We start from the raw sequence: 27,800 nt of genomic DNA, 5'->3' as shown, positions 1-27,800 counted from the left end.
CTGTGGATAGACATATCAGAATGGGAATGGGATGTGGAATTAAAATGTGTTGCCACTGGGAGATCCTGCTTTCTCTGGCGGACAGAGCATAGGTGTTCAGCAAAACGATCTCCCAGTCTGCGTTGGGTCTCTCCCTAGGCCTCCTGTCCCATGATCCTCCCATATCCCTTTTGCCAATCAACTGACCAGTTCTTGGCTCCATCCCTCCCCTTCCTGTCTTCTCCTATCATTTTGGATCTCCGCCCTCCCCCTCCCACTTTCAAATCTCTTACTAGCTCTTCCTTCAGTTAGTCCTGACGAAGGGTCCAGGCCCGAAACGTCGACTGTACCTCTTCCTAGAGATGCTGCCTGGCCTGCTGCGTTCACCAGCAACATTTATGTGTGTTGCTTGAAATACCAGCATCTGCAGATTTCCTCATGTTTATGTTTCTGTGAAAAGCTTTTAGGTTTAGGTTTGTGTTTCTCTTCCACACATAGCTGGCTGGTGGTATAGTGGCATCACTGGACTTTGAGGTGAATGGTCCTGAGTTCGAATCCAGCCAGCTCCTTACACGCCTTCCATCCATGCTGGGTTGAGGGTTTACTCATAAAAAACAGTCAAATGCCACAAGGCATAAAAAGGAGCAATGCAACACTCTCCAAATCACGTCAGTTCAATAGAGTACTTACTCTTCAATAACTCCAGCTTTCGGCTTGCATCTGCTAACAATGATTCGGCCTCATTTTGCAGCATCTTTGCTTTCTGCTGAGCATCAGAAGCTGCATGTGTTTTTTTCCCAACATTCTCTTCTGCAAAACTGTACTTTCCTTTAAGGACAGTGTCAAGAACCTAAGTTTAAAAAACAGTTTTGTTAGATACAGACATCTCATGGATTGGCAACTGATTTTCGGTTGTGGTAGTTTGGGAAGCTATTTTAAATGTTAGCCACTACCTGCCAAGTGTCGTGGCCTTTATAGAAATAATACATGAGGTACAACAAATATGCATTATAAGGCACAATTGGAACAATAGATGAAATACAATTGGAACAATGAATGAATTAAGGATGGTATTAGATCAAGGAAAAGGGCTTATAATGTTGGAAAAATGGTAAGCCCAAGGACTGGAGTGTTATAGAATTCAGCAGGAAATTTAAAAAAAATAAGAGTAATCTGATAATAAACTTTAAAACTGACCACAATAACTTCTGAAGGAATGTACAAAGATTCATTGGCAAAAGGACTTGAAGTAACAACCGACACAGATGAGTGGGTTCTGCAAAGATGCCGACAGTTTATGGCCTAAGGAAGAAGGTCTACCTGTGAGCTCATCCTACACAGAGACCAGCAGCAGATTTGGGGGCAATATAGTGCTTCAGAAGCGAAGCATTCGATTGGACTTTGAGGGCAGTTAAATATTCCTACTTTTGAATTTTAAGTTTAAGATAGACAAGATGATCAGAAACATCTTTAGTTAAGAGGGCAACTATGTATTTTGATTACATTCTATGTAAAATGGCCTTTCTTTAAAATATTACAAATATGGCAGGGGAGCCAAGTCCCAAGTTCTAAATTGCCTGCAGCATCTGTAAGTTACTCAATGCTCTTTCAATTGTTAAAGGCCAATGTGCAGAAAATGCCATTAGCTTGACCAGCTTTCTGAAGTGGCCGTCCCATGGGTTAAAAGGAATATAGTCAGAGATATTTGGTGATAAACGTGTGAAGTGAGGGAGAAAGTCAGAAAGGTCAGGGTAGCTTCTGAGTGTGTCTCACTCCAGAATCTGGCAATCTTCCTTTGGTTATTGCAGCCAGAGTTTAGGACAGTAGTAGAAGGAGACTCTAAAGTAGGGAAACAGGTTATGTACTTCTGCAGCCATAGACATGAATCCAAAATGTCTGCTGACAGGCTCAAAGATTCATAGGCATTTTTGGTTGAAGAGGGTGGGGGGGATCTGTAGGCAGACAAAGCCTACAAGTTGACATTGTGGGGATATCAAAATGATTGAGATGGCTGTCCTCCAGAGCTTAGAAGAATGAATACATATCTTTGAAACATAAAGACTTGACAAGGTGAGTGTCAAGGTCTAGGGCATTTTAGAACAAAAGATGAGAAGTAAATCCTTCATTGAAGATGTTGCATATTTGGACCTCTGCTTCAGAGGGCTATGGTGTCTTGATAGTCAATTGTACTTTGACAGATTTCTCTATATCTAAAAAAATCAAGAAACATCGATATAGAATAAGGAAAGTGTTCAAGAAAGCTCAGGTACATTCCTGTTGAAATGTTGGAGCGTGGGTTTGAATGGCTTGCTGCTTCTCTTATTTCATGATCCGTATCACAAAATGAAATTGGTCTCCAACAACCTACTTCGCAACCAATCTTTAAAAAGGAACATCGGCCAAACCCAGAATATTTACCATTTTTGTTAACTGTAGGTTTCTTGAAAAGGAGAACATTGCAAGAGAATTCAATCTTGCACTTTTTAAAAAAATGGACATCCAAAGCACTTTAAAATATTCCATTATCTGCTAAGTACAGTCACTGTTAGGGCAACAGAAAATCTTCGTAGCAAGGGATGCACAAACAATGATACACAGGATTACATAACTTGTCTGATGCCAGGTGATATTGGTCCACTTTAAAATGTATTACTTAATCAATGATACCTATTTTGAGGCAGACACAAACTCAGTCTCGCACTCCATCAGAAACACAGTGTGGTTGACAAAGCAACATTCTTTTCAATAAAAAACATCTGCATTGTGCTGTGGTCTTGGAGTTTGAACATGAACGTACATTTGCCTGAGGCTAATATGCTTCCACTGAGTTAACTATCCAGGCAACAGGACAGACACCAAAATGATCAGCCAGACTGATAACCACTATGAAGCACTAGAGATAAGAAAATAAGTGAGGCAGCCATAATTCTTTCACTTTGGAAGAATGTGCAAGGGGTGAAGCTATTTGACAAGTATTTAAAGAATAGAATAAAAATTTAAAAAAGGGAATGCTGAATGTACTCCAAGAAAAGTGGCGCAAGGACGAAACCAGATATGGTCAGGCAATAGCATAATAACATAAAAGATGATTTAGCTTTAAAGTGGGTGTTTAGATAAAACAAAGAAAATTAGGGAACCAATGGATAAGAGCATGCACTTACTCTGAAACACTATCCCCCCATGAGGAAAACATTTTACAGTGTTAGTAACAGTGCTCTATAGTCTGTTGTATCTAGCAAAGATTTAAAAATGGTACAGCACTAACACTCCCCCACGAGTCATCTGCTGTCAGCCCCCAACCAACACATATTCCACTCTCCCTTCCTACTCCTCCTCACAGTCCCCCACCCTGCACTCATGACTATATACCTTCCCCACACGAAACCACCTCGGTGGGCTTCACAGCTGAACAGGTGAGAAGACAGCTGAAACGTCTCAACCCAAGCAAGGCTGCAGGACTGGATGGTGTCCGTACCAGGGTGCTCAAAGCCTGTGCCCCTCAGCTATGTGGAGTACTTCGCCATGTCTTCAACCTGAGCCTGAGGCTCCGGAGGGTTCCTGTGCTGTGGAAGACGTCCTGCCTCGTCCCTGTGCCGAAGACGGCCCAGCGGCCTCAATGACTACAGATCGGTGGCATTGACCTCCCACATCATGAAGACCCTGGAGAGATTTGTTCTGGAGCTGCTCCGGCCTATGGTCAGGCGACACTTAGATCCCCTCCAGTTCGCCTACCAGCCCCGACTAGGAGTTGAGGATGCCATCGTCCACCTGCTGAACCGTGTCTACGCCCACCTGGATAAGCCAGCGAGCACTGTGAGGGTCATGTTTTTTTGATTTCTCCAGTGCGTTCCACACCATCCGCCCTGCTCTGCTGGGGGAGAAGCTGACAGCGATGCAGGTGGATGCTTCCCTGGTATCATGGATTCTTGATTACCTGACTGGCAGACCACAGTACATGTGCTTGCAACACTGTGTGTCCGACAGAGTGATCAGCAGCACTGGGGCTCCACAGGGGACTGTCTTATCTCCCTTTCTCTTCACCATTTATACCTCGGACTTCAACTACTGCACAGAGTCTTGTCATCTTCAGAAGTTTTCTGATGACTCTGCCATAGTTGGATGCATCAGCAAGGGAGATGAGGCTGAGTACGGGGCTACGGTAGGAAACTTTGTCACATGGTGTGAGCAGAATTATCTGCAGCTTAATGTGAAAAAGACTAAGGAGCTGGTGGTAGACCTGAGGAGAGTTAAGGTACCGGTGACCCGTTTCCATCCAGGGGGTCAGTGTGGACATGGTGGAGGATTACAAATACCTGGGGATACGAATTGACAATAAACTGGACTGGTCAAAGAACACTGAGGCCGTCTACAAGAAGGGTCAAAGCCGTCTCTATTTCCTGAGGAGACTGAGGTCCTTTAACAACTGCTGGACAATGCTGAGGATGTTCTACGAGTCTGTGGTGGCCAGTGCAATCATGTTTGCTGTTGTGTGCTGGGGCAGCAGGTTGAGGGTAGCAGACACCAACAGAATCAACAAACTCATTCGTAAGGCCAGTGATGTTGTGGGGATGGAACTGGACTCTCTGATAGTGGTGTCTGAAAAGAAGATGCTGTCCAAGTTGCATGCCATCTTGGACAATGTCTCCCATGCACTACATAATGGACTGGTTGGGCACAGGAGTACATTCAGCCAGAGACTCATTCCACCGAGATGCAACACAGAGCATCATAGGAAGTCATTCCTGCTTGTAGCCATCAAACTTTACAACTCCTCCCTTGGAGGGTCAAACACCCTGAACCAATAGGCTGGTCCTGAACTTATTTCCTGGCATAATTTACATATTACTATTTAACTATTTATGGTTTTATTACTATTTAATTATTTATGGTGCAACTGTAACGAAAACCAATTTCCCCCAGGATCAATAAAGTATAACTATGACTACAGGCCAGTAAAAATGTTAAATCTAATTGAATGAAAGTGGCTGTATTAATTGCATAAAGGTGTTAGTTCAATCACACACACACACAAAATGAATATTTGTTTCAATTTTTACTGAGATCATTTTAGGACATGTAAATTAATGCCTACCTGTTTGGCCTCAGTTGCAGCCTGTTTTACTCTCTCTGCTGTTTCTCCAATGTTTTCTGCAGCATTTGTATTTTCAGCAGTCTTTTGCTTTAGATCAGTGATATCTTTCTCAATCTGTGCTAAGCGCAGAGTAGCGTTGTTGAGACTTTGTTCTGATGCAAACGTCTCAGATTCAATCTAAAATGTATTCAAAGAGACAAAAATTGACACCATAGAACAAATACACAATGCAAGAACAATTCAATTCCTGCATTTGTTATAGAAGCAACAATTCAACACTACCCTAATCAACATACTTGCAGTCAGATAATATAGGTGTGTAAAGATCTGGTTTAGATTTACAGAAGTTTTTCTACAGGACAGCAAAAGGAACTCTCACAAACCCATTATCCAGGTGGAACAAACTGTGGATCGGGGAAGAAACATCGTCACATAACTACAGGAGATTTTTGGTTTTGCCTTTCCCCAAAGACAATATATTGCCGTCCACAAAACTCCGAACATTCTGACCAACTGCACCAACAAATGATAGTTTTACATGATCCAAAATATGAGGGTAGCCTCACGTCCCAAACCAGGCATTTCAACCAGCCTATCACAGTGTTTATGGTGGCATCTTATTTCCTGACCAATATTCCTCTCAATCACTAGCTTCACATGATCGAATTGGTAGAGTATCATATAATGTGAAAGAAGAACAAAAACAACTATTAAAATCTACAAAGGCACAGAAAATCTAGCAAGTTCAGATCAATAGGAGCTCTGGGTGAATCAGAGATTGAATGCGAGATTAATCTGCATTCACTATTAGCATTATGTATTAACCTTCCTTACCATACCTAACCCAACTGCAACAAGATTCTATTCCCCCTGTAACATTATGATTTTTCATGTATGTAGGCTTGCAGGGCATTTCATTGCAATAGTCATGGACTTTTCCATTCTTCACTACTTTTTGTCATACATTTGCTTTACATTTCATTTAGATAAGACATTTAACCAAGCAGGTGTCTGTCTGCAAGCATGAATGGATTATTGAAACAGACAAAGCCACATGCTAAAACTGACGATGAGACAGAGATAAAAGACAGATTTAATTAGAATAGATTACACTGTGCATTTGCTGTCAAACAAAAATGCACTTAGGAGTCTGTAATAGTTAACTTTGCTCTTGTTCTTTGATCTAATCACAGAAACTGCAGCGCCTTAGACTGAGCATGGGCCATTTTGTTGATATAAATGACAATGCAGCTCCAGGCAATGGATGAAATGCTGCCATTTACAGGAAACATGGACCCAAAAATGACACTTCAAAGATTTTTCAGAGGACAACATTGGCACCCAGCTTTGGTGCTCTGGGGTTAGCTACAAACCCACAAGTATCAGATAACAGAGTCATGGCTATTTAACAAAATTAATTGCATCTGACAGGAACCAAACACAATTAAAACCCTAAAGAAATAAATAGCTTTATATCTGTAGCCACCTTTGAAGAATTGTTATTTGATAAATATCCCAGACAAATCAAAAGAATAATTCCTGAATCCTTTCCCTGGCTTGGTGGGTGGCTCCATGCTTTGTACGAGCTGTCTAGATCATGAAAGTCTTAAGATTCCTGGTACATGTGAATTGTAGGCAAATACCTTCAGTGTGTCTGGACAATGGTTACAGCAATTCCCTCCAGATTCCAAACTGTGTTCAATACCATGTTACGGTCAGATTAGTCCAACTAGCTGTGACATCCAAATAACTCACTGACACCGTTAAGTCTGCACCTCCAGTCAGGGGGACAGTACATCTGTAAGAATGCAGCTTTTGGGGTTGTGAAGGGATAACTGGGTTGCATTAAGCTACTATTACAGATTAACCCCAAAGTCCTCCAAGGTGAGAAAAAAAGATCGACAAAGAAATAAACAATATGTCACAAGTCAAATGATTGACAGAGATTGTTCAAAAAATATTATTTCCATGCAATGCATGATAGAAGAAACATTATCTGACATGAACAAATTCTTGTGGTCACTTAGGACTATGAGCATTAATATTGACAATAGAACCAAGATCTGGTTTAATGGTTTAAAGATAATTGAAACTATACAACAATGATCACAAATATGATTATAGTCATATACTGAAGTCAGCAGATCTTGTGTTCCCTCGATGTCTTCGTTAGCTTGTTTGATGGCCTTTGTTGCTGAAGTTTGTGCCCTTTCAGCTTCGTGTAGGGCCTCCTTTACACGATCAGCTGTGACTTTAAGATCTGTTGCATGAATTCTGTAAGGCACACAAGAGGGTAAGGGAGACTTCCATTTTTCCAGAAAAATAATCTGTTTCCATTGTAGGATTTATAATCTAATTGCATTGGGTCCTGAAGGTTTGTGCAAACTAAAGGACATTAAAATGAAGAACTTCAAACGACATCCAGGAGACCAGTAATTTGTTGGACGGCATGTGAACATTAATGTGCACTGGGTTGTTAACAACAGATGGTAACAAATGAGAAAATTAATAGCAATAGATTACATTAACACGATGAATTTAGAAAATCAATTACAAACTTTGAAACAGTATGGTTAACATACTAGAAAAATGAGAGGTCAAGTAAAATTTATTAATTTATAAAGAATACTTCAAGAAGGTAGCCGGAAAGTAAAGCAATTATGATTCACCTAGACCTCTTGGCCTCATCCAACAGTGCTTCCGCTCTTTGAATATCTGCTGCACTTTGGTTTAGGATCACCTCTACATCTGAGAGACTCTCCACCCGGTCACGAATGTCATTGGTCAGGTTCTGAAGCTGCTGAGGAGTAGTCGGCATTTCTAATTTCAATACTTCATTGGCAACCGCTTCAATGCTCTCTAAATCAGCACCATCCTCTACAGCAGAAGAAAATAAAATTACTGAAATACTTCTGGATTAAATAATTAAATGTTTTTAAGGAAATTGATAAGCAATATGCAGCTCTAAAAAATGCAACAGAATTCTGAAGTTTGACTGAAATTACTGTTTGTACAGGGGAGGAGAGTGGAGGTTTAGGGTTCTGATGTTACTATCATTCATTCTTTGGGGTTTCTTGTTTTGTGAATGTCGCTGAAGAACAAGAATTTCAGGTTGTATACTGTATACATTCTCTGATATTAAATTGAACCATTTGATCTTCAGAAGGATGTCATGATCAATTGTCTAAATATGTAAAGGTATTAATAAATCTTGTTTTATTGCATTGCTAACTAAAAAGTCTAGAATATTGACCATATCTATCTACTGAATATAGATGGTTGAAATATCTGTGAATGTGGATTGCAAGTAGATAAAATCTGGTGTTCAAGATGCTGTACCTGTATGACAGAAGTACACCATCACCACAATTAATTCCTCCTCTACAGATGATAGAGATTGGTAACTTTCAAAAATAACTGATAAAAGGCTTGCTCTAAAATGGCCTCAATTAACAACTATTGGAACCAATGACTGGAACTTATTCAAAACCACTACTCAGCTTGAGACATCTACAATCTTGAGAAATAAGCTTCAAGTATGGAAATATTGTGAGTGGATATGACGAAAGCCAATTTTATAGATTGCTCCTTAGAGTGCTTTGAATACATTACTATGATACAATAAACAAAATTAGAGCTACATATTGCTTATCATAAGATATATTGTACCATAGTAATGTACTCAAAGCACTCAAAAGACTAATCTATAAAAACAATGTACACATAATTAATTGTAGTTAATAGTGTTTAGCTTTAGCTATGTTTGGGGAAAATAACAATTATGAAGGGTGGATTAGAAACTTGTTAGGATGATACCAAGGATATGCAACTTCAATTATGATCAAAATATCTTTGTTTTATTGAAATATTCCAAAATTGTTGTTTTGATGAGGTAGAAGGAAAATAATTTCTTTAGATTGAACTATCAATAAACAGAATAAATTTAAAGAACTCCAAAAGAACAAAAGGCAATGTTTGTATTTGTGCAAAGGATTGCAAAGGCTTACCAAGAAAAATCATTATAAATGCAAGGGGTTTGAGGTCAGGGTACGGGAGTGGTACAAAATGGCTAGCTATACAAAATGTGGAACAGTTATAGGAAACACCCAATTAATACATTCCTGGATAAATGTGGCAATGTGCAATCCAGCAACTGGGGCTATGACTTTTCCATTCCAGGATCCCTACAACTGTTAATGTTCATGGATCAAGGAAGCAAGAACAATAATCTAATTTCTACCTTTCAGCCGAAATCCTGCATACAATGAACGAGCAAACAAACCAGTTAACCCTGATATATCAATAAATAATAATTTAGCACTGTTACCCATTTTGCCTTTCATCTTGAAGCTCACGAAGGATAACAGTGAGAGGCACAACTGGCAGAGATGCTGCTTCACATCTCCTCAATCTTGTACCAGGCAATTACATTAGTTAAGTAGCCATGATTCTAGTTACCTGATACTTGTGAATTTATAGCTAACCCCAGGGCACTAAAGTTAGGTGCTGATGTTATAACCTTAAGTGTCTTTGAACTGTATAAGGCATCACTGTATTAATGTCGAAGATGGAATGTGTCATACTGAAATTAAAAAAAGACATTTCAATTTTGATTTATATGGAATGTATCAAGAATACTATGCAAATAAGCAAGAATAAGTATGTGTAATAGACTGTTTTAGCTGGCCGGTGGAGCAGTGGTATCCGCACCGGACTTAGAAGCAGGTGGTGTGGGTTTGAATCCGGCCGGCTCCTTGTATCTATGCTGTTTTGAGCATTGATCTAGCAACTCGACCTTGCCAAACAAATGGTAAGGTTGCTGCCCGATGTGCCACAAGGTGCGGAAAGGAATGGAACAATAATAGACTGTTTTAGTTTTCTTGATAGTAATAGCAAGTTTAATTTTTAAAATTACTAAACACAGTGATCACTTGGCTTTCTGCGACCATCTGGATATTCCTTATGACAGTCACTTTAAATAATCATGCAGAGATAAATGCAATACATTAAAAGCTATTTCAATTCTTACGTGTAAGAAATTCTCTGATTTGCTTGATTAAATTTCTCAAATCTTCATTGCTTTTATCCACTTTTTCCTTTGTGGCATTTGTTTTTAACAGGACTTTTTGAGCATTGAGTTTAGCCTCATCTGCTTTAACTTTTGCATCAGTGACCTGCAGGGATACACAAATGCCACCCATCAGAGCCCCTTGAACACATGAACTAGGCAAACACCTGGTGAAACCTGCTAAATTACAACTGCACAGAAATTGTGTTAGATTTGGAACAATGAGAAAAACTTTCTTTGGCAGGTGAACCAGTATACAAGTTCTTTAAATATAATTTATAACAGCTACATGTACTGTGGCAAAATGGTAGGAGAATGATTATCCACAGCAAATAACACAATTAGAATCTACATCCAATCATAGTGTGATCTTTTCCTCTTTTATCAGTAAGTCCTGTTCTTGCCAAGTACTCCTGCCTTCTATATTCCTTATCACTTCGGTTTCGTATCATTTTCAAAGAAATGACTTTCAGTTATGTCCATCATTATAGCCAATAGCAATATATACCTAAAGTACTGTACTTACGAAACAGTTATATTATACTTAGGGAAACGTAGCATCAAGCTTACCAACCACACAACAAGCTCCCACCAACAGCAATGATGTTCACATTCTTGCTTAAGGGGTTGCTCAAATGCCAGGAGGAACTCCTTTGGTTTTCTCCGAAATAGTATTGTGGATTCCTTACATTCAGGTTTGAGAACAGACGGGATTTCTGATTAATACCCCTCTGACTGTGCTGCACTCACTCCAAACAAAACAGAACTGAAAAGATTCCACTGCTCAGAACTTAGTTAGGTGACAATGCAAGAATGCTACCAATTAAGTCACAACTGGCAGATTTTTGTTAACTACAGATCCAACTGTGCACCAAAAGCAGTTGCAGCCACATTATCTCACAAATGGATGCCCAAACTCAAGGCACTAAAACATAGTTGCACCTTTTCCTAATCTGACCATCTGGGTAAGCTTTGCACTTCTTCATCCCTTGCTCAATGACATACAATGATTTAAAAGTCATATTCTTGGTTTCAATCTCTCTCCATCTACAATTTAGAACTCACTATTCTCTTAGTTCCAATGTTCCCTCTAAGGTGAGCGCACGCACACATCTTTTGTACTAACGCACAAAGGAATTTAAACTGTGCACAAAAGGTTGTCACCTTCTACCTCACTGGCATGTTAAGTATATTTCACCATCGTACATAATCACATTTCCTTTTCCTGTTTCTGATGCAGACAGTTTTGACAACGTGGAGTATGCAATGATTTGTCTGCAGATTTTAGAACTGACTTATTTATACTGCTTTTACTGAAGAAATTATTCAGTGCGCACATGTTGTTGTCACTGAGTAAAAAAGATGCACAGCACAAGAATTTTGCGCATTCTGTTCATTACAAATTACAGGGATCATTGGCTAGTTCCTCTAATTCTGTTCTGTTATGCCTAGTTAAGGTGGCTAGTCACAATCAGCATGGGGTACACAATGCCAGAGATGAGTGAAATAGAAATTTCAGGATATACTTAGCATATTTGGCAGCATCTAGGAAGGGGTGTGTGACTTAATTGGGTCAATTACTGAATATTCCTAAAATATTCTTTTTTATTTGCTTTTTCTGAAACCTGCAGTGCTTCTGTAATAGAACATTACCTGTCACTGCTCGTTTCTGAATACTGTTCACATATAATTTTAATATGATGACAATCTATAAGAGTTGTGTACTAAAACTAAATTCAAACAGCCCAGCAAATCATACCAAAGGCAGGTTAAATATTCTATGTCAACCCCACTACCCACAGAAATTTAATTTAATCAAATTTCATATTTAATTTAGTCAAACAATTTAAGAGATTACTATCTATATGAATGTGATGCAGAAGCTAAGTATTTATCTTATTCCAATCTTTGTATGGAATGTTATTGGTGACCGAGATTTTGGAATTAGTACCAGTATTGTAGTAGCAAATGGTATCATACATCTGACTGCTGAGGCAGGGTTCCTGTCAAAACAGATCATGGTCTTGGGATCATAATCATGGAAAACCAAAATTACCAATTACTTAAAATAATTCAAGTTAATTTTTCTAACTAAGTTTCTGGAAAGAGGCATACCATTTTAGAGAGCTGATCCACTTCTGCCAAAGCATTTAGGATTTTTGTATCAAAATCCATAGAATTCTGCCATGCATTATGAGCCAAAGTTACAAGTCCATCACAGCCAGGTCCTCCACACTTTCTGTTTCCGTCCTCAGTGCGACAGCTTGGACCTCCACACTTTGCTTCCTCACAAGATATTCCTGCAGGGCTCCCACAAATCTGGACAAACATGCAAGTTTAAATTAACTCCTGTGTGGCTTTAATTTTTAAAATTAGGACTGAGAGAAAAAGTAGATTAACACTGGAAAAAGTTAAATCACAGTTTACATCAGGGGTTCCCAACCTTTTTGATGCCATGGAGCCTTACAATTAACCAAGTGGTCCATGGCTCCAGGTTGGAAAGCCCTAGTTTAGTTGGAATATATTCATTCTGCACTCAACTACGAGGAATCAGCATTGTCCGACAAATGTACCTTACTATCACTGCAGATATCTTTATGCAATTGTTTTACCCACTGCACCACTAGTAATGGTCAGTTAAACCAAAATTGGCATGTTTTAGATTATAATTAACCATAAGAGGTGTAGAAACAAATATAGTACCTTTTCGCTTAATGGTGAAAGGTCTAGATTGTGCAATTTCTCAGCCAATTCTACCAGACTTTGTGAATGCTCCTTTTGCCGTTCCTCAAAATGCTCCTCATTTTGTGTGATCATTTCATCCACTTTTTGTCGAATGGTGGAAGACTGTAGCAATATATTGTCAGGATCAGTAGTGGAAGCATTAACTTTTATTTCGGCCTCCACAGATTGTTCATGGTATTTCTGGACACTGTCCAAGGCGCCTAAAATTGTAAAGGTTAGAAAACATCAAATCATGCTCTACATTTAATATTGATAAAGTAAGAGGAACAGAATATTTGGTCTTCTAAATTATACATCTTAACTAATTTGGACTGTGGAAAACAAACTTTTTGCACAGAAATAATGAACAGCAGTTCCGCCCAATATAGAAATTAATGGTGTGATACGTTAAACTAAATACTTTGAACAAATCATGATGTTTACATTAAAAGACATACTAGAGAACTGTTTAAATCTGTTTAGACTAGGTTCATTCTGAAGTCATCTGAAATATCTAAACATATGTTGGAGTTTGGCTGGGTGATTTGCATTTCTAAAGTACACCACACACACCATTCAAAATCAACTGCAAATCAATCACAGATGTGCAGAGGAGGTAATTTTTCCCCATTGAGACTAACATTACAATTCTATAAAACACAATTAAATACTTGCCATGGATATCAGAATTCTTAATGTATTCCAACTGCTCTGCTAGTTCACTCACAATAGCTTTTACGCCCTCAGTGTCACTCTGAAGGTCATTCAGTTCTGCGACAGTCACATTATGTTGGTCTTCTGTGGTTGCAAGATCTGATTCAATTCCATTCACCTTTTCTGCAAGATGAATCACTTTCTTCCTAAAATCAAGAATTTAAAACTTCAAATCATTATTTCATTTAGGAATAGTATTTAATAAAATACTTCAAACTTTTAGCGAATGTTCAGACGAATTGGGATATTTTTCAAAATTGAGTGTGGTGGACCGAAGGGATCTGTCCTGTACGACTACGGCTTTGGGTTACCAGCTAGGATGGTGAACAACATACAAACAGTTCAGATTCTGAAAGAAAGTCTTTTTTTTTACTCCACTTAGATTCAACAAAGATAAAGTAGCTTGCATGTTTGGAACTTCATCTACGGATAAAAACAACAATGTCTCCCTCACCACCAATGCACAGTGGATCGAATGTGTTCCTTCTTCAAAATTCACTGCAGTTTTCATCCTCTCCTCCTGACAGCATTACATAAACCTCCAACCACAGAGGGACACTACCAAAGGTTCTTATTATATCCATAGACTACCCCCAACTTACTCATATACAGCTATTCATTCATTTTCAATGAATCTGATTCCCAGAACTACTTCTGAGACACCAACTTTAGACCAAGGACCAATATCTTTTTACAATATATTCAAGCATATTCAAGATGGAACTGCAGACCTTGGACTCAAGCAAAACAACCATGGCATTCAAACAACATGTGGATTTGTGCACCTCAAATTAACCAAACTGCACATAATAGATAATTAAGCTTTAAGAGTAGATAAAACCACTTCACCTTGAGTGCAGGTACTTCGTATTTCTCAGCGACAAAATGGAGAGCACAGAACAAAGTAACACGTAAAATGCTGGAGGAACTCAGCAGTCAAGGCTTAGCATCTACGGGGGAAAAGAAAAAGAGTACAGTTGACATTTCGGGCCGAAACCCTTCAGCAGGACTTGGCTTGAAGAGTCAACTATGATCTTTTTCCATTGATGCTGTCTGACCTGCTGAGTTCCTCCAGCATTGTGTATGTGTTGCTTGGATTTCCAGCACCTGCAGATTTTTTTCTTACTTATGCACAGAACAAAGTGCTGTAGTGGACCAAACCAACAATTACATGGTTGGTCAGGAATTAAACATTCAGTGAGTAGTCTGCAGTTACATGCTAGACTACATTTAGAAAATTGGGGAAAGTTATGTACCACAAAATACCAAATATTCTCCCTTTAACCTTTCTCTTTTAAAATTGAGGCTTAACTGAGATGTTCTGCAATTCCAAAGAAATTCTGGAGCAATACACCAAACAAGGGTCTCAATTGTCAAATCAAGCCACAAAAAGTGTTTGTAAAAAGCATGAAAATTTACTTCACAGCTGTGGTGCAGATGGGCTCTCTTAACAATATTTCCAGACTGAATAAATGTACTGCCAGACCTCAAGTCAAATAAGCTAAAGACCAACATAATGAAACCAAATTTAGTGTATAGATGTCTGTACATCAACCAAGATTTCCAAATTAAAAATGTCTGCTGGCTCAGATTCTGTTTTATCCAAGTAGTTTCCAAAACAACATTTTAATCATCTGCTTTTAGGAGCTTGCAGTAAATAAGGAAAAGTAAAACTCTCAGGAAACAAGAATCTCTTTTACAATTTTGGTGTACAATAGGGCAAATTTACAATAGGGAATAAAATTATTTGGATACCTTGTGTTTTAACTTCATACTAATGGATTAAAATGATACCAGACAAGACACTTCCTATTGCATAGCAAGCATACTGAGGTTGGAATATTCAGTCAAACAGGATTAGGACATGTACAGTAGAGTCAGATACCAAGAAGTAGTGACAAACGGGGACCAGTGTTCACTCCACGGGAGACAAGCTATATTGTGTTCGACTGCAGATTGCTGCAACATTCACGGACTCAGGGACTTGGGCTATATATTTTGAGTGACTGTATTTTACTGCTTTCTTATATGTACTTGCTACCTTATATGTGCTGCATGGGCCTTGGGCTATGCATGGCTGCTGGTAGTTTTACACCGTGGCCCCAGAGTACAGCTGTTTCGTTTGGCTATATTCATGGGTATTTATGTACGGTTGAATGACAATTCAGCTTGAACCTTAGTGTTCAAGTCCTTGGTCCTTTGAAAGTGTCAGAGGTAGACAGGCTCCATCATTGGTCAAATCACAGAATATTGAGCTGGGTCGTCATTTACAAAACACTAGTTAGGCAGCACCTGAAGTACTGTATGCAGTTCTAGTTATGACACTTTTGGAAGGACACTCTTTACACAGGGAAAGGACGTTCACCAGGATGATGGACTTTAGTTAGAGGGATAGATTGAATAGGCTGGGCTCATTTCCCCTGAAGCAAAGGCATCGATACGGCAAATAGTCAATATTTATTCCACAATAGAATAAATGGGCCTTGTGCTTTGACTCTTGGTAGGGTCACCCATGCCAAAAAGGTCGAACAGTAGAGGCCAGACTAAGAGTAGTCTACTGGTCCTCCAGGTTCAGGGTTTCAGCTCAGGGCTTAGAACCTTGACTGATAAAACAAAATTATTACAGAAACAGCAATGAAGAAAACCTTCATTGCTGCCCTAAACATCAGCAGCATAACAGGCAGTAAAGTAACAGGCTTCAGAGGCATTTGAAAAGGCTAGACCTACTGAGGGGCATCTGTGCTGCACAACTCTGACTTTAATATAGTGACTACGCTTCACTGACTATGGGGTTTAGTTATTTTGTTAAGAAGGTGAAAGCCAACATTAATCAAAGTCTTGCTTTCACTTTCTTTCTAGATCTCAACCACTTCCTCAGTAAACTGAGGAACCTGATGTTGTAACATACAGGACTCTGCCTGTCCGTGTAGCAGAGAGAGCATTAACATAAATTGAGCTTACTTACTTGGCTTCTTCCAAAAGCTCCTCAATATTGTTAAGTGGCTCTGTTGCAGGATTTTCAGCAAGCAGCAATTGTATCTCATTCATCTTTTCCTGCATGGCGTTAACAGTTTCTTGGTAAGGGCCAATAACTCCATTGGCTTTGATTGCATCAGCCTGCTCCACAAGTCGTTTGCTTTGAGTAGTCAGCTCTTCAATCTTTTTATCCCAGAGACTGAAGCACGCGTGGCACTGTTCACAATGAGGGAATGTACCGAAGTATCCTCGGGCACATCTATCACACCGTTCACCAGTAATCCCTTCTCGACAGACGCAGTGCCCATCTGTCTGGTTACACTGCCGTGTCTCGATGCCAAGTTCATTACAATCACATTCTTTAAAAAGTAAGAACAAAGTTATTAAATTGACTTCATGAAAACCCCTCACATTTATAAAGCACTTCCATATGGCAAAGTTGAAAGGACCGGTCCAAGATCTGTTACATTCAAACAAAAGCTTGTTGTCTACATTTTCTCCTCCTGGCTCAAACTGCTTTTACAGATCAACATCCGCATTGGGACAATAGATCACAAATCTTGTTACAACTGGTGCAGAGTTCTCTTCATAACTGTTCGCTGTGTAACTGGGAATCCAAATAACTGTTCTCCAGACAACAGAATTTGTCTGAAATTGGTGGATTAAAAAACGTACAAAGAGCCACTAATCAGTACTTTCTGGTGAAAGACTGAAAACCTGCACTCTAGCGCTGACAGTATCAATGAGAGAAAGCCCAGCTTTCATGACAGATACACCAACAATAATTGCAACACTGGAGTGCACAAGTCCAATTGTCATTCGACTATACATGAATACAGCCAAACGAAATAGGATTACTCCGAGGCCAAGGTACAGTCAGTCCCAACAGTCATACACAGTGCAAGGCACACAAAGCACATATAAAACAGCAGTAACATACAGTCACACAAACAAAAATATAGTCCAAGTCCCTGAGTCCATGAGCATCGCAGCAGTCTGTAGTCAAACACAATACATCTTGTCTTCTAGCGAGCAAGCACTGGAGAGCAGCACTGACTCCAACAACCTTGGAACTACTTACTTCAACATTCTATATTCATGAGTTAGAGTCACTTGAATGCTTTGGCCAATAACAGCTATCATGCTATTTGATTTTTTTCTCTTCAGCTTTGAACAGGCATTTTCAACCATGAGTAGGTCTTCCCTCAGCAATCATGAAAGACAGTACACTTAGTTACTCCCAGCCAACAAACAAAAATATTTTCATGTGTGTAATATCAAGGCAGACACTGTGAAGTACTAAAATTTTCTATTTTATACAACCACGTTCCATAAACAACTCAGCCTTTCTTTGAACATGTGTCTGATTCAACCTATCCTTATTAAATATTTTTTGTATACTAGTTTTAGAGTGATGTCTTTTGCCATTGTGACAAACTCCATTGCTGCAATCTGGAAACTCACTACAGTTTTCAAATGTGAACATGCTTTCATCCCCTCCTTCTAGATTCTCATATGGGAACCTTGACAACTCGTAGAAGTTTGAAACAATCTTCAATTTCAGACATTTGATTAGGCAATCACATTGAGGAAAATAACTAGGGTCATTCATTGCATTCTCTGTACAGCTATTGTCAGTGATCCAGCCCTCAATAGCATTACCAGATCAATAATCTAACCAAAACAACTCCCCATCTCCCTCTCATACATACAGCATCATGGAGTATAAAAATTATGGCAACTGTTTGACAAGAAGATCAAAATAAAATTATGGAAAATATAGCAGTTATCCGTTTGAGTCAAACAGGGTTGTGTTCTCTCATCCAAGCTATCTAACCTTTATAGTGAGAAGATTCTAAGAGAAATTAGCAGTATTCCAGGCATGATAATTGGTGGATATAACTTGAACAGCCTATAATATGCAGACAATACAGTGCTGATAGCTACTTCTAAAAGAAGCTCCAAGAAATGGTCGACAAAGTCCTAGAAAGTGCACAGAGAAGATTGACCATCAACTGCAAGATGACAAAGTACCTGGTCACAAATAAGACAGACATACAGAGAAGTGAACTGAAAGTGGGCTATGAAACAAACGTGATAATTCAGTTGCTTAGGGTGCACAATTACATCTGATGGTTGGGCTGGTGTTGAAATTAGAAGGATTGGGATTGCAAGTTCGAGTATTTGAGCATGATACTAAAAAATATTGTAATTTCTCTGGGTGTGAAAGTGTTGTGGTGCTACATTCATTCCACACCAACACATGGAAGCGAATATTAGATAATATCAAAGCAAAACGAGGGAAGCCTCAAAGCTACAGAAATCTGGTTTTTGAGAAGAATGTTGAAAGTATCATGAAAGGACAGAGTAACAAATAAAGTGTTGTGAAAAGCTGGAATAAAAAGACCTGATATCATCAATCAGGAAATGGCAGCTGCAATTTCTGGGATATGTACTGAGGGAAGAGAAGCTCGAACATCTTTCAGTGATGGAAGAAAAAGTCATGGTCAACAGCACGAGACATTCATGAGTTACATCAAGCGATGGACAGATAAAAGTTTTGAAGTGCTTATTAGAACTTAGGTTAAAGATGGATGGAAGACCATAGTACATAATGAATGAATGATCCAGTTGAATGCAAGAGCTGACAGGGTAAGGACTGAGAAAGTTCACCCTGCTCTGAATCACATTGATGCAGTTCCCTCCAGAGCAAATACACTCAGACCCCGCTTAATGCTGAGGACGTGTTCCTTGGAGGTGGAGTGCTATGCAGAGCCATTATAACATTACACGTGTGCTCGATAAAAACCATCAAACCCAAGATATATGATATATTATTTTATACATAAAATAATATGTATAACACAGTAATTTGTGGAATCACAAACAAATAGGCCTAACCTGTACATCAGTGGGGCAGCAACATATGGCAGCACCAGAGGAGGGAACTGGGAGGTGGTTACATCTTAAAGGAGGGACCAGGCTGTGATTCCTCCTCTAACTTTGGCTTCAAGTAGGTATCGAGATTTGACAGTCTTTTCTTAAGTTTCCTCCCATGAAGCAGTTCTTGGTAGCAAGAAATCATGTTGAAAACCCCTCTCTTTGCCTTATTGCTTCACTCCCAGTCAGGGTCATTATCAATGACTTGGTCCATGATGCGTTTGATCGTGGTGATGCTAGTACTGAGTGTTTTGTGGTGAGGTTTCTTGCTGATGTTTTGTCTTCTCCAGCCATGTCCTCAGATTCACCCAAGATGCATGCTCTGCCAATTCTCAAAACTCTACATTATTAAGGCCCTCACCGTGAGAATGCAGTAACTCTTCAACATCACCATCATTAACATCCTCTAATCCTGCTTCACTGGCCAGTTCAGCGATGTTTTGGATGATTGCTTCTGCCTGAAATACTAGGAGCTTCACATCCATGCTAATGCTTCTCCCTGACATCTTAGATGCAACTCCCCTCACTGAAAGTTGAAGGCTGTTTTCCAGACATTATGGATGAAAAAAACTGGAATAAATTGGTGAGGGAGCAAGAACATTTACATATGCTGGGGAGGCAGAGCATGAACTAATATGCAATTGGCTGAGAGTGGCTGAGAGTGTATGTAAAGCACTCTCATTGAATGGGTACTGTAATGGTAACCGCTTGAGAAGTTTTAAGTGTTGTTTAGGATGCATTTTTGTAATTTTTGAAGATTTCAATAAAGAATTGAATAACCACGTTGTAACAAATCAGCACTATCCGGGTTGGAGTGTTAGAGGGGAATTCTGGCTGGAGGGAAGGCCCTAAAAATGCTGGTATGAGTATATAGTCTGAATAATTTAAATGCTGAAACTCCATGTACAGTGTTACTTCATGTCATACCATATACATTTATCTTTTAAGTTTTTATTGCTGAAGCAGAGCTCTGCATGTGTACAACTCTCTTCTTGGCAGGCTGTATAAAATTTCAGTCACATAATGAATGCATTTCTACCATTCCAGCACAGAATCCGGATACTGAAGACTATTCATCCTTAAATGGACATGTGGTTAAAGGCACCACTGGCAGAATTTGAAAGGCGTAACCTCATTTGGATTAATCCCAAGTTAAACGTGAATCTCAGCTAGTTCCCACAATTTCATTGAGTTGGAAGGCTCTAATATACAAGAGAAAACTTTTCACTGCACCTAAAAGTAGGTGTTCAGTAATCAATTCAGCTACAGAAACACCAGGTCCACATTATCTGCTTGTTAAACTTCAGCATGGACCCCTTCAATTTAATACTTTGAAAACAGTTAAAGTTTACAGAATCCTCTCAAACAGCTGGCACAATTTAAAAAAATATGAACTCTGAATGAGGCACTTATCAAAACAGGGATGCTGGAGCCAAACTAGAATACTTCCAACTTCACTGACAATTCCAAACATACCAAGGTCACAGTGATGCTACTTCTACTTTTGTTCAAATTCTTTTCCTGCATAGACTAGTGACATCTTTTCCCTTCAGGACTAATGTGACATTTTTCCTTTTTCACCACCAGTGTTTTGATGTATTTTGATTAAGCTACTGAATATCTTTAACACGCTGCATCAGTAAATGAAATCTTGCCTAATCTGGAAAGCCTCATTTGATAAATACCATCCTATCATGTCCACTTTTGTACAAAATTGTACTTTGTTTTATATTGCAATCCACACTACGAATTGATGCTTCCTTTCTTCTCCTATCCCCTATTTCATTAAGGGCTCTGATTCAATCAGAATAATCATGAATTCTCTCAAGAAATGTTAGCTTGTGAAATAAAACAAATTTATCTTCAGAATGCCAGGGAAATTGTGTGTGTCCCTGATGACCTGCATCATTTTTCGTAAAGGCACCACAGAAAGTATCCAACCAAGATGCATCACAGCTTGGTACAGCAACTGCTCAAGGGCATTTGTTCAGGGGCATTGGAAACATTGCTTATTTATTTATTATTCTTTCTTTTTCTATCTGCACACCAGTTGAATGCCTTAGTTGGGCGGTCTTTCGTTAATTCTACTATGGTTATTATTCCATAGAACAAGTATGACTGCAAGAATCTCAGGGTTATATATGGTGAAATACAGTACAGGCCCTTCGGCCCACAGTGTTGTGCCAACCTTTTAACCAAATGTAAGATTAATTCTGACCCTTCTCTCCCACATAGCCGTCCATGTGCCTGTTTAAGCGTCTCTTAAATGTCCCTGCAAACTCACCACCCTCTGTGTAAGAAAACTACCCCTGACATCCCCTTTACTTTCCTCCAATCACCTGAAAAATGTTCTGGTAAATCTCCTCCTAAGAGACAGTATCTTGCAGACAACCTTGCCTATATGCCCTTGTCATTTCACATACCTCATCCACATCCCCTCTTCTGCTCCAGGGAGAAGAGACGCAGCCTCTCCTCATAACTGATCTGCTCTGTGCCAGGCTGCATCCTGGTGAGCCTCCACTGCACCTGTAACAGCACCCTGGGGTGGGGTGGGGTGGGCAGCTGAGGAGGTGTAACGTAGCTCTGGGGGGAAAGGGTTGTGCCACGCACGCAGGAAGTGAACGCTTGAGTGACACGCCTCTGAGACTCTGTCTGTGCTTGGAATATAAACAGAGTATATCTGAGTGGGACTTTCCTCATCTGGAGAGTGGAACATACTGTAGAAGAGGAGGTGCTGGCAGCTTTAGGAAGTTTCCAGGTGGCATGGAAATGGTACAGGACTCAGAGCAAAAGGCGGAAGGTTTTAAAAGGGGTGAGTCTTGGGACTTCCTGTGCAGTGTCAAACTAGCAGGAGCCCATAAGAGGTGCATTTACCAAAAGGTTAGTTGAAAATTGATAGGTTAAAGTTTATGTACTTTGATTATAAATTTACTTTGAACTTTATTCTGCCCAATACTATGAGAAATTATAGAAAACTGCAGTCTACCCCAGTCTATCATACAAAAACCAAATCCCCCATTGACTCAGGCCGCACTTCCTGCTGTTTCAGGAAAAGTACCCAACCCAGCCATTCTATCTTCTCCTTCCCTTCCCACCCCAGTCATTCTCCATTCATATAAGACTCTTGAATGGTCCCTTATACAATGAAGAGTTACAATTTACCTCCTCATAGCCCTTACATCTCGTTTGTTTTATGTCCACTGTACTTTCCCTGAAACTATAACATTATACTGTCATGATACCACGAGTCCACACACAGTTTGAAGCAGCAACACCTTATATTCCATCTAGGTAACCTTCAACCTAATGACATAAATATACATTTCTCCAGTTTCTGGTAATTTCCCCCCCCTCCAGCATTTCCCATCTTGTTTCCCTCTCACACCTTCTCTTCTTGTATCTCTTCTACCCCAATCAACCTCCCAGCTCTTTACTTCATCCCCTCCCCTTCTCCCAGTTTCACCTATCACCTGCCACCTTGTACTTCCTCCTCCTCTCCCTCCCACCTTCTTATTCTGACTTCTTCCCCCTTCCTTTCCAGTCCTGATGAAGGGCCCCGGACCGAAACATCAACTGTTTATTCGCATCCATAGATGCTGACTGACCTGTGGAGCTCCTCCAGCACTTTGTGTGTATTCCAGCATTTGTAGTACATCCTACGCCGACAACATTATGTCCTGCATTCTGCTACTGGCTTGTCCTTTAGTTCTACTTTGATGATCTGTCTGGACAGCATGCGAACAAAAGCTTTTCACTGTACCTCAGTGGCAATAATAAGCGATTTACCAATTGTAGTGGTGGAGTCTAACTTGTTTTACTGAATCAATGACGCCTCTCCAAAGAACAACAGCAATGCCACATGGTACTCCGGCCAACATTCACTATCAACCAGTCTGAAATGTGAATGTTTAACTTGCTGACTTTTTAAAGATGGTTTTCTACACAAAGTAACTGTATTAATAAACTTAAATACTCTAATTGTTTCTTAATAACTGAATAGTTTTGGTACATTGAGACTCAACGAAATGCTAAAAAAAAGTCATTTTCATTCTGAATTTCATAAAAGTACCTTGAAAATTGGGTGTTTCAATGCTTAGTCAATAAAGCTTAATGAACAAACTGCAACAATTTGGACTTTGCAGCCAACAGCCAAGGAATTGTGTTTGCTGTTAACTTTAAAAACACAGAAGCTGACATCAAAGCGCAATACTTCAGTCTAGTTTTTTGCTAATCTAAACCAAATGGTGCTAACTAGAGACAACTCTCTGGCATCCATTAGCAAGGATTACAAGAAACAGACCAACTAACCTATAAAAGTGAAGAATCTTCAGACAGCAAATGATAAAGTTAAAACTGTATAAATTATAATTCACTACTTCATTACTGAGATCAAACTGAAAGCTTGAAAATCAACTTCTGCCTTAATTATTCCTCATAGTATTTCAACTGGATTACACAGAGCCTCATCTTCTAATGCTGTTTTCTTTTTAACCATTGAATTAATGTACAATAACCTTTCCTGTTCAAAGACTGACATGTCCACCAATAACTACAAATATTTTCTTTTCCCTGCAGACAGCTCCTCTGGGTCACACCTGATGTTTTCACTCCCATTCTGTTCTTTCTACACATCTCCACCTGCCCCACCCCTGCCAAAAATCCTCAGCTAAACAGCAAACAGTTACACCATTTGCTTGACTTTCCCTAAAGGGTACTAGATATATTCGAAATAAATGCATCATTACTTCCCAAATTACAAATATTCCACATCTTGGGGAAAAAGAAAACTTTCAGCGGAGCACATGGAACTATACAGGATGGAAAGACAAAGGAAAAAGAATCAACTTTTGTTTCCAATTTATGAATTAATGTCAACCAGTCTGATCATGCTCAAGATAAAATTAGTGCTTCTTTTTGGATTCCAGACCTAATCAGTTCGCCTCTACCACCACTCTGCTCCGTCTAGCGGAATTAGTCCTTACTCCTAATAGTTTCTCCTTTGGCTCCTCCCACTTCCTCCAAACTAAAGGTGCAGCCATGGGCACCCGTATGGGTCCTAGCTATGCTGCCTTTTTGTTGGGTTTGTGGAACAATCTATGTTCCGTGCCTATTCTGGTATCTGTCTCCCACTTTTCCTTCACTACATCGACGACTGCATTGGCGCTGCTTCCTGCACGCATGCAGAACTCGTTGACTTTATTAACTTTGCCTCCAACTTTCATCCTGCCCTCAAGTTTACCTGGTCCATTTCCAACACGTCCCTCCACTTTCTAGATCTTTCTGTATCTGTCTCTGGAGACAGCTTATCCACTGATGTCTACTATAAGCCTACTGACTCTCACAGCTATCTGGACTATTCCTCTTCTTACCCTGTCTCTTGCAAAAACACCATCCCCTTCTCGCAATTCCTCCGTCTCCGCCGCATCTGCTCTCAGGATGAGGCTTTTCATTCTTGGACGATGGAGATGTCTTCCTTTTTTAAAGAAAGGGGCTTCCCTTCCTCCACTATCAACTCTGCTCTTAAACGCATCTCCCCCATTTCACGTACATTTGCTCTCACTCCATCCTCCCGCCACCCCACTAGGAATAGGGTTCTCCTGGTCCTCACCTACCACCCCACCAGATCCGGGTCCCACATATTATTCTCCGTAACTTCCGCCACCTCCAACGGGATCCCACCACTAAGCACATCTTTCCCTCCCCCCCCCTGCATTCCGCAGGGATCGCTCCCTACGCAACTCCCTTGTCCATTCGTCCCCCCCATCCCTCCCCACTGATCTCCCTCCTGGCACTTACCCATGTAAGCGGAACAAGTGCTACACATGCCCTTACACTTCCTCCCTTACCACCATTCAGAACCCCAAACAGTCCTTCCAGGTGAGGCAACACTTCACCTGTGAGTCGACTGGGGTGATATACTGCGTCCGGTGCTCCCGATGTGGCCTTTTATATATTGGCGAGACCTGACGCAGACTGGGAGACCGCTTTGCTGAACATCTACGCTCTGTCCGCCAGAGAAAGCAGGATCTCCCAGTGGCCACACATTTTAATTCCACATCCCATTCCCATTCTGACATGCCTATCCACGGCCTCCTATACTGTAAAGATGAAGCCACATTCAGGTTGGAGGACCAACACCTTATATTCCGTCTGGGTAGCCTCCAACCTGATGGCATGAACATCGACTTCTCTAACTTCTGCTAAGGCCCCACCTCCCCCTTGTACCCCATCTGTTACTTATTTTTATGCACACATTCTTTCTTTCACTCTCCTTTTTCTCCCTCTGTCCCTCTGAATATACCTCTTGCCCACCCTCTGGGTCCCTCCCCCCCTTGTCTTTCTTCCTGGACCTCCTGTCCCAAGATCCTCTCGTATCCCCTTTTGCCTATCACCTGTCCAGCTCTTGGCTCTATCCCTCCCCCTCCTGTCTTCTCCTATCATTTTGGATCTCCCCCTCCCCCTCCAACTTTCAAATCCCTTACTCACTCTTCCTTCAGTTAGTCCTGACGAAGGATCTCAGCCTGAAACGTCGACTGCACCTCTTCCTACAGATGCTGCCTGGCCTGCTGCGTTCACCAGCAACTTTGATGTGTGTTGATAAAATTAGTGTAGTTCCTTAACAAAACTCCTCAAATCTAGATCAGCCTGGATACAAATCAGTTAGATCTCCAAATCTCCAGATGCTACTTAAACAGGACATTGCTAACCTCAAAGGACAGATGTTTTAACAATGGAAATCAATCTAATTAGCAAAAGAAGAAATTACAGTCTGGAAGTTCTCAGAATTACCCAAGTTTACACAAATGATTACCATCATGTTCTGGTATTGTCCTGGATAGAACAGACACTAAGAGGATAACAGATCAAAGCCAGCTGTAGGATATCACATCTGACTGTGAAAGGCCAACAGTGTAACAAACTTTACAAAGGTTTGTTCACACTCAAACCATTTAAAGTGACCATGCTCCAAAAATGTGGAAAATTAAATTCTGAAATTATACAATGCATTAATTGCCATATTCATTCAAACATGCACTTCCCCTGAAAGTGAAAGGAGCTACAATATGGTGCTTTACTAAATTTGTGTCTCATGGTCCAGAGTAAAACAACACATCTATGTCCTATATATCTTCACAAATTAATACAGAAAATTGATAAAAGCAAAAGTAGTTGAACTCAAAAAATACTAACATTTAAATTATAGCTGATATTTATTAATTTAATGTTAATTTTGCTCAAACATTAAATGACATAAGTTTAAACAAAGTTGTTTATTAACCTACTAGAAGTACTGTGGATCTCTTATTTTCAATATTGTGACATGTTTGAGTGAAAATTTCAGGGTAGTTTGAAATCTTTATCTTTGTTGACCACAGCTATCATGGCATTCAGGGACATTGCAATGTGGGTAGCTTGGGAGCATATTAAGTTTCTCTAAGTAATTTCATCTCATCTGAAAACTCTTTTCCGTTGAATAAACTCACTTTCGCGTAATCAAATTTGGCATGAACAACAAAATGTGAAAATTAGCCATCTTTGACTTCAACTACATAAGTGAGGCCCAAGATAATTTTTTTATTGGGTAGGTAGGTCCAATTTTCTAAGAATTGATGCAAGTTTCTCATTCCAATTCTAGTCATTACTTTTGGAACAGCTCAAACTATGCACTATGAACACATTTCAAAAAAGGTATTGAATTATTCAATGTTTCTAATTCTAAAACCATATGTGATGATCATATCTATCTTTGAAACAATCAGCAAGTTTTACATTTTAAAAACATTACAAAAATAATGTTAAGTTCTTTGTTCATTCACAAATTAACCCCTTCATTTAAATGAAGCAACATCTGGGTTTCCAAACGTTGCTTTAACAATGTTCCTAGTTTACATGGCTAAACTCAAGCAGCAATACCAAATAATCCATTAACGAAGGTGATCCACAGTAAGAGACAATAGATCGAGTGGATAGCCAGTGCTGTTGTCTCAGGGCAGACATGACTAATACAAGGATAAGGCATTATTTTAAAGTGATAGGAGGAAAGTACAAGGGGATGTCAGAGGTAGGTTTTTATTTAATGAGTGGTGAGTGCATGAAATGCTCTGCTAGGGACGGTGGTAGACATTAGGGACATTTAAGAAACTCTTAGGCATGCATACAGGTGTCCCCGCTTTTCAAACGTTCGCTTTACGAAACCTCACTGTTACGAAAGACCTACATTAGTACCCTGTTTTCACTTTCAGAAGGTGTTTTCACTGTTACGAAAAAAATTCAGCACGCAATTAAAAAGCAGCGTGCGCCCCCCGG

General features: G+C 39.8%; 1 protein-coding gene across 1 annotated transcript in view; it reads right to left on the bottom strand.

Annotated features, from left to right (window-relative positions):
• The window catches only part of lamb1a (laminin, beta 1a), an 88,363-nt gene that overhangs the window by 5,521 nt on the left and 55,042 nt on the right, over window positions 1–27,800 (bottom strand). The window contains exons 24-32 of the mRNA XM_063072503.1: window positions 16,543–16,912; window positions 13,539–13,723; window positions 12,843–13,084; window positions 12,255–12,458; window positions 10,101–10,245; window positions 7,741–7,948; window positions 7,204–7,345; window positions 5,072–5,248; window positions 670–829 (exon numbers count right to left, since the gene is read on the bottom strand). Of these exons, the coding sequence (XP_062928573.1) occupies window positions 670–829; window positions 5,072–5,248; window positions 7,204–7,345; window positions 7,741–7,948; window positions 10,101–10,245; window positions 12,255–12,458; window positions 12,843–13,084; window positions 13,539–13,723; window positions 16,543–16,912 (1,833 nt within the window). The remainder of the gene's footprint in view (window positions 1–669; window positions 830–5,071; window positions 5,249–7,203; window positions 7,346–7,740; window positions 7,949–10,100; window positions 10,246–12,254; window positions 12,459–12,842; window positions 13,085–13,538; window positions 13,724–16,542; window positions 16,913–27,800) is intronic.

Source organism: Mobula hypostoma, chromosome 20 (assembly GCF_963921235.1).
Source record: "Mobula hypostoma chromosome 20, sMobHyp1.1, whole genome shotgun sequence".
In the NCBI taxonomy this organism is placed as follows: Eukaryota; Metazoa; Chordata; class Chondrichthyes; order Myliobatiformes; family Myliobatidae; genus Mobula; species Mobula hypostoma.
Note: the sequence above shows the minus strand (reverse complement) of the source record. Positions and strands in the feature narration are given on the sequence as shown.